Source organism: Cariama cristata, unplaced genomic scaffold (genome assembly GCF_000690535.1).
Source record: "Cariama cristata isolate BGI_N322 unplaced genomic scaffold, ASM69053v1 scaffold35490, whole genome shotgun sequence".
In the NCBI taxonomy this organism is placed as follows: Eukaryota; Metazoa; Chordata; class Aves; order Cariamiformes; family Cariamidae; genus Cariama; species Cariama cristata.
The window spans coordinates 6,345-14,787 of NW_009594757.1; the positions used below are offsets into that span (position 1 = coordinate 6,345).

The following is an 8,443-nucleotide window of genomic DNA, read 5'->3' on the forward strand; positions in this document are numbered from 1 at the left end:
TCGTTGATATATAGCTGGCCTCTCAATTCTGAGCTCTTATTAACTGCATTAAAATATAGATCAGAGATTATTGCTCCTTTTAAACTGGAGATCTCTATGTGTGTTATGCACTTGGAGGGACCAGGGTGTTGCCAGCGTGTGATGTTTTCACTCACTGCTGTAACCCTCTTTTTGTTGTTGTTGTTGTTGTTGTTGTTTTGGTTTGTTTATGAAAATTGCAAATGAAATTTTTCAGGTCATTTAGTTTCACAGCTCAGCATTTTGGAAATATCATGGGTGTAAGGAGTTGCTTTGATTGCAGACATAAGGCAAGGATCTGTGCAGAAACAGCCTGGCCCTGCCTCAGTGCGGGTCCTAGGGGCCAAGAGAGGCCTCAGCCCATCATTTCCAGGGTTTTTCCAAGTCTTAAAATCACGGTACCTCGGGAAAGATTATGTTTCTTGTGAGGTTTGGGCGGAGGGCACGCACCTCCAGCCCACTGGGACCTCCCCAGGCAACGGCCACCTCCCGCACACCTCCTGGTTGCCAGCTGACAGCACACCCAGCCTCGGTGGCCTGGAGGTAGGAAAAGCCCCAAACAACTGAGGTAAAAATGAAGCTCAGGAGCTTTGTAATCAGTTTTAAAAAAAAAAAAAAAAAAAATTAAAATGAAAACAAACTATGAAACTTCAGTGTCAGTGCTACTGATTTCCTTTCGGCCCCTCCCTGGCATCATCCCAAGGACGTGGACGTGGGTAGGCTCCATTTTCTGAAGGAGGGCATCAGCAGTGTGGGTTGTGGCCACTATGTGCTGTGTGGCTTGTGCACAGGAGGCCACTGCGAGGAGGAGGAGGAGGAGGAGGGGGAGGGGGCGGAGGAGGTACTGATTCATTCCCCAAGGGCTGTTTATGCTTTCGGCTCCTTTCTCAGGCTGAAGAAACCGGGTGTCGCTCGCCCGCGACATCTGCAGCTCCACCGCAGCTGCCTGCTTTCATTTTCTCACTCCACAATTCCTGGAAATCTCTGCTTTCCCTGAGCATGTCTGATCCATGTGCACAACAGCTGAACTATCCACAGGATTTAAGAGCCCCTGATTACTCCTCAGACGATGGACCAGAACAGCTTCATCGTTATTGCCTATTCTAGAAGAGCCACATGCCCATTTTTATAGGCACACGAAGGATATCTCAACATCAATTTGCCATTAACATGTATGTTTACTTGACACTAAATAATGCATCATGGGCTTGGGGGTATTTAGCACTTTTCATATCCCTCAGAAGTTACTCAGAACTGGGGACATTTAATTTCCCAGCTCAAAACCCTCTTATGCTGACAGCCTCCTTGCCCCAAAACTTCTGTTGCAAACACCCTGAACAGGGGTCTAACGTAAAGCTACTGAGAGAAACTTAATTTGCAGAAACACAAGACACTTAGCAGTTGTTTTCTATTGTTCTTTCCTTGGTTACACTTTTATTTTAAGTCTCTCATCGTTTATTTGGCATTCGGAACAGTGTCATTACAGTTTGTTAAGAACAGTTTTTTGCAGTACTAGGTGTACAAAGTCAGTTGCACAGTTTGATCCAGAGCTTTACCAAAAAAGCCCCTAAATGTAACAGGAGAAAATAAACAGCTAGAAGAGGTCAGTTAATGAAAGTAAAAAAAAAATAATTCTTTTTTTTTCCTTTAAAAGGCTTTTCAAAAGGTTACAGCCGTAGCAAACATAAGTTCTTTAGCTGAAAGAGGCCCACCAAGAAAAAATACTTTCTTTTGCTCTGTTGCAGTCTTCAGCATAATTCTGCCCTTACTGTAACCTCTGCAGCTTGAAGAGCTGCTGTCAGATTAGAAATCATATTGAAAACATCTCTTACTAACATTGCAAATAGCAGATTATTAAAATGGAAAGGGAGTAATGCAAATCTTGAACCTGCCAAGTGTGCCTGACACACTTGATGCCGTGCATATGATTTTAAGCACTAAGTTTGTGGGGGTGATTTCGGTGTGGAAATTTAAGCAAGTAAATCTGTGCAGAGTCTGGCTTCTTAGGGAAGTGGACGCATGGGTTTTCCTCTTGTTTGTTACAACTTCCGAGATAATTTTGCATTTTTCTTGTTTACAACAATGAGCTTAGTTTGCTGTTCTTGAGCACCAAGTTCTGTAAGGGATTATTTTTTAGGGAAAAGGGATTCTCACCAGGAGGCTGAGTTGCACCATTCATCCATTGAAAGGGAATATTTTACTTGTGTTTTAAATTAAAAATCAATAGAATATGTTTCCTTAGCAATTTAGCATTTACAGAAATATTTCCATTGTTTTTAGAGTGGGAAAACAAAACAAAACTTGTTTGCAGTGCATGAATCTAAATGTAAATTTGGTTCAAGTATAAGACGACTTTATAAAGGCTCCTAACCCTTACAAGAACATTGATTAGGAAGAGTTGTCACTCACTGTACAAATAAAGAGGTGCAACCAGGGGTTACAAATGAACTGATAAACTAATTATTTTTTTGCTATTTGTTTCCTACTACCTTCCAGGTTTATGACAGGCCACAAAAACATTCTGCTCTGCACTATGATCCGGGCCTCCAACAAGACTTCACCGGTGACACCTTAAAATCAAAGCACCAGCAGAAAAGTAGCAACCAGCACCATCTTGACTGGTCAGCGAGCTCCGATACTGGTTCCACTTCTCAAAGTTGCTTCATCAACACAGAACCCAGTCGAGAAGCAGTTAGTGCCACCAAGGTCTCTGTTCCAGAGCCAGGAATTTCCTTCAGCAAATCCCAAGCAAAGAAGTCCTGCACCAGCAGCACGTGGGGCCAATTGTCAGCCAGTAGTAAAGAGCTTGCCATTTGCAGTGCAGTCCCATCACCCAACAACATCAACGCGGCCGCCCAGCCGAGCGGTGCTTCCGAGTGCAATGGGCTTTTGCCTCTTGGTGATCAAGAAGGAGGTGTGCAACTGGAGGCCCCCGATCAGCCCTCCGGGAGTACAAAGAAGAAGTTCAGCAAGAAGGACTTGATAAATCAAACCATCCAAACCACAGACATCGAATGGGTGAAGAGTGCTCAGAAAGCATTTGACAGCAAATCCTATGACAGTATGGAAGGGAAAAAGGAGTCTTACTCGATGGACAATATGTTGGATACATCACCCTCAAAGCAGAATCCCACTTCCGCTAGCACTTGTGAAAGTGACACCAGTCATGTACGAATTACTATACCAATAAAGTCTCCGACGACAGATACATCTGGCCACAAAAGGAAAAAAAGGCAATCCACAAAATCTTCTGTAGAGAAAACTATCCAGGAGAAAAGCCTGCCTTCTGGACTTCTTGTGAGCAGTGAAGTAGCAAACAGGACTAGTTGTCAACCAGAGGGGAGTAAAAAAGATCTTCGAGCCACAAAGCCAGGGAAAATCATTGAAAACGAGTCCCCCTTAGTAGCTATTGACAGCAGTGTGCTCACTGACAAAACTTCCCCCAACAGTGCCACCAGACTCAGAAAATCTGTAGCTGTGACACCCACTCTCCTACCCACTGATCTTCCCACAGCTAGCAAATTGTCTGAGGTCCAGCACCCCAAACATGCAGCTAAGCGGCGATGGACCTGCAGCAAACCTAAATCTATCCTACGGGAGACCTCCATGACAACATCTGAGAAGCTGATGGTGGAACCTCCTTCAGCCTATCCCATCACACCATCCAGCCCTCTGTATACCAATACAGACAGTCTTACTGTGATCACACCTGTCAAGAAAAAAAGAGGACGACCAAAGAAACAGCCTTTGCTCACTGTTGAAACCATTCATGAGGGAACCTCCACCAGCCCAGTGAGTCCAATCAATCGCGAATTTCCAGGAACAAAGAAAAGGAAGAGGAGACGGAATCTGGCCAAGTTGGCCCAGATGGTCCCGGGAGAGGACAAGTCCATCAGTGAACTCAAGTTTCACAAAAAGGTCGGGAAGCTTGGGGTCTTGGATAAGAAGACCATCAAGACCATTAATAAAATGAAGACCCTCAAGAGGAAGAATATTCTCAATCAGATCTTGTCCTCCTGCTCCAGCAGCATAGCTCTGAAAGCAAAAGTCCAGCCACCGTCTAGTGCTGGGCCTACCACCATCGACGCCAGACTAGGGAAGCAGATCAACGTCAGCAAGAGGGGGACTATCTACATTGGGAAAAAAAGAGGCAGAAAGCCAAGAGCAGAGCTGCAGCCTCAGCCAGAAGAACCTAAGACAGCCATCAAGCACTCAAGGCCTGTTTCCAGCCAGCCAGAAAACCCAGCAGTGCCTTCCAACCTGCAGTCACTTGTGGCATCGTCACCAGCAGCTATTCATTCGCTTTCAACACAGTTAGTGGGGACTAATGGCAACCTTAGCCCTGCAAGCACTGAAACAAATTTTTCAGAGTTAAAAACTATGCCAAATCTTCAACCTATCAGTGCTCTTCCTACAAAAACCCAGAAAGGAATGCACAGTGGAACTTGGAAGCTGTCTCCACCCAGGTTAATGGCTAATTCACCTTCCCACCTCTGTGAAATAGGTTCTCTGAAAGAAGTCACGCTGTCGCCAGTGAGCGAGTCTCACAGCGAGGAAACCATACCGAGCGACAGTGGGATAGGTACAGACAACAACAGCACTTCTGACCAAGCCGAGAAAAGCTCAGAATCCCGCCGGAGATACTCCTTTGATTTCTGCACCCTGGACAATCCAGAGGCTATCCCATCTGACACCAGCACAAAGAACAGGCATGGTCACCGGCAGAAACATCTCATTGTGGATAACTTTCTCTCTCATGAGAGTATTAAAAAGCCAAAGCACAAGAGGAAAAGGAAAAGCCTGCAGAACAGAGATGACCTCCAGTTTCTGGCAGACCTTGAGGAACTTATCAATAAGTTTCAAGTGTTCAGAATTTCCCATAGAAGTTACACATTTTATCATGAAAATCCATATCCCAGCATTTTCAGGATTAATTTTGATCACTACTACCCTGTGCCATATATCCAGTATGACCCATTGCTCTATCTTCGCAGGACCTCTGACATGAAGTCTAAGAAGAAGCGTGGTAGACCTGCCAAAACCAATGACACCATGACAAAGGTGCCTTTTTTACAAGGGTTCGGTTACCCTATTCCCAGTGGGAGTTACTATGCACCCTATGGAATGCCTTACACATCAATGCCTATGATGAATCTTGGTTACTATGGTCAGTATCCAGCTCCTTTGTATCTGTCTCACACGCTCGGAGCGGCTTCCCCATTTATGAGACCTACCGTGCCCCCACCCCAATTCCATGCAAGCTCTCATATGAAGATGTCCACCACTGCCAAGCATAAAGCGAAACACGGAGTGCACCTACAAACACCTGTGGGAATGGGCCTTGGAGACATGCCGTCCTCTTTGGCTTCTCCAAAGGTTGGAGGAACAAGCCTTTCAAGTGGCCGACTTCACAAAAGGAAACACAAACATAAGCACAAGCATAAGGATGAGCGGATATTGGGGACACATGAAGATCTGAGTGGTCTTTTTGCTAGCAAGTCCACTGGCTTCTCCAGCCATGCGATCAATGAAAGGCTAAGCGGCTCAGATAAAGACCTCTCCTTGCTCAACGAGAAAAACAAGCATAAGGAGAAGCAGAAGCACCAGCATTGTGAAACCGGACACAAAGGCTCAAAGAGTAACTTTGAAGTAGATACGCTGTCTACGTTATCCCTTTCTGATGCCCAGCAGTGGACACAGAGTAAAGATAAAAGTGACTCAAGCAATGATCCCATTGACTCTTGCACAAAGAGATACTCTGGTAATACTGAGAGTAATGGAAGGTCAGAGTCCTTGGACGTGTTTGGTGAAATAAATTCCTCAAGTGAGAAGCGGGACAATGATGCAAGTGGGAATAAAAGAAGAAGCTTTGAAGGGTTTGGAACTTACAGGGAAAAGGACATTCAGCCCTTCAGGACAAATAGGAAAGAAAGAAGTACTTACGATTCTTCAGCCTCTTCAGGTAAGCTCTGGTTGGTTCTGTTTTACCTTACTGCATTTAAATTTTAATGCTGAACAAAGAGGGACTTGTCATTTACAGCAAGTATGTTTATGAGTCAATAAATTCACTGTCTTTTTGTAATTGACTCCTATTCTGCATCCAAACTTTGGGGAGATCGACAAGAAAGTTGACCATGCATTAAGCCAAAACCTTTAAAACTCTTTGAGTTGTTACATAGCATTTTTATTTGTCCTGCCTTTGCCTATCTGTCATAGCTCATTTCATCTCCTCCAAAAACCTCACCATTGCATTCTGCAACAGCAGCGATTATGATATCTGTTGGCAAGGTAGGCATCCCTCTTACTGGTGTCTAATATTGCAGGGTGGCAGTCATTGCCCAGCTTTTGGCAGAACAGCCATGGTACTGAGCAGAGAGTCTTTGCTCTGGCCCAAAAAAGATACAAAAACCATTTGTTGATGGGATGGACCAGACACATGGGAAGTTGTGGAGCTGGGTCAGCGTCCCATGACTGATGTGGTGTACTGCTGATCCAGAGGGACCTATCACAGTGATAGCTGGGCTGAATATATGGAGACCCTGGGTACAATCCTAGTGTAAATCTGTCACTTCCAGTTGACAGGTGTCGTGTAAAGTAATTATCCAGAGCATTGAGTGGCTGTGGGAAGGTGTCATGGAAACAATAAACCCTAGCCAATTGACTCTGAAGAGTTTTAGGGCTCTTGACTTGGAAATATAAGCTGGGTAGATGAGGAGGGAGGAAGCTCCTTTCGGCTGCTAAGGACATCTGTTCCTCTTCTGCAGAGGGGGAAAACCAAAAGGAATCTGAATCTTGTCAGAGAGACTGAATTGTATTTTACAATAGGAAGCTGGTTTTGTGATGACACAGAGGCAGGTGTTTTGCTGCAATATAAATAAATTTAGCTTGGGAGCAAGCCCAGAGCTCCTGTACCATCAGATATTTATCACAAAGCAGATTTCACACTTGGTTCTGGATAAGGGTGAGATTTACTGAACCAACCAGCGGTGGATGAGATTCTGTTGCGCTAAAAAAGAGCTTCAAAGAAAAATAATTCATAGCCTCAAAAATAAAAAAGAATCATCTGAGAACACAGAGGGAGCAGAGAATTTGTATAACCTGCCAATGTAAGGCTCTTGAGTTTTTTATTGACTTGTAACTGATTGAGATCCAAAGACTGCTCATGCTTAAGCCACCTAGACATTTCCATTTCCTTCACTGAGGCCAGGATCTAAACTATAGCAATGAAAGGCAGCCTAAAATGAGAGCTTATGTCATGAAACCATTCCCATTCATGCTATCATATTATATCAGACCAATTGTGACACCCAGAAATAAGACACCTAGAAATATTGGAAAAGAGACTGGATTCGATCACTGGTTGTATCAAGGTTGCTGAAGAGCAAAATTATTCTCCAAGTGCTGCGGTGGCTATTGCATTAAGGAAGTTGTGTCCTAGCAGACAAGGATTAAAAATCTTCAAAATTTTTAACAAGGCTTTTTCTCAGTTTTTTACTGGAAGTTACTGATTTCACAGTTTGACGACAGTTGGATTTGTAGCCTTTTTGCTTTCTGAACAGAAGATGTTTTTTAAACCTGTACTTTCCAATTTAATATGTTTCACTTAGGTGTAGCAAATTGTCAAGAGAAAATTCTCACTACTGAAATCAAATGAGTTTCCGAAGTAGGGGCATGGTCCCCACCAGGCTGATTCAGAAATAGAATTGGTAAAGAAAAAGTCCATTTCGTGTTATTTCATTCAGTTTATTGTCTATGGCGATGAAAATGTAAGATGGAATAGTAGAACTTGCAGTAGGAGCTCTGTCAGATTTGCTGTTTAAACTTTTAAAAGTGATTCTCATTTGAACTAAAACTATTATTTTTATTTATTTTTACATTTCTTGATTACAACTGCACATCGTTCCCCATGACCTAATCCATCAAGTCACAGATTATGAACTGGTTTCTTCATTGTCAAGCTATTACTTAGATGGAAAAATTACCAGCAGTTAGCTAAGCAGAGCCAGCTAACCAGAGCCATACCTTGCACTACAGGAAAAATACTAAAACTAAGCAGTTCTGCCAAGAAAGGCCTGGAGCCAAGACTGCTCATTAAAGCCTAGGAACATCTGTCTGCTTATGACTGTCTAAGATCTCCGTGCAGCTTTTTTTCCTTTCTGCCTTTGACCTTCACTGGGATTCCCAACAGAGGTCCACACTTGAGCCGAACCATAACTATTAACCCGTTCCCACTGAGGAGGGATTAAACTTTTCCATGATAACCTTGACCTTCTTTCTCCTAATTCACCTTGCATTTCCCTGAGGTGGCTAGACAGTCATTGACTAATCATAAAAACAAAAGGTAAAAGAAAAAAAAGCCCTGTGAAAAAATACAGCTCTGTCCCAGGAGGCGATTTCCATAGCCTGATTGCTCTTACCATTTGGT

General features: G+C 43.6%; 1 protein-coding gene across 1 annotated transcript; it reads left to right on the forward strand.

The window, feature by feature from the left end:
* Positions 1 to 809: 809 nt before the first annotated feature.
* Positions 810 to 5,980, forward strand: SETBP1 (SET binding protein 1; the record flags this gene model as incomplete). Its single annotated transcript, XM_009699162.1, has 2 exons — positions 810 to 859; positions 2,515 to 5,980. Coding segments are annotated over 2 exons (3,516 nt in total), but the record flags the coding sequence as incomplete, so codon positions are not given.
* Positions 5,981 to 8,443: the final 2,463 nt, after the last annotated feature.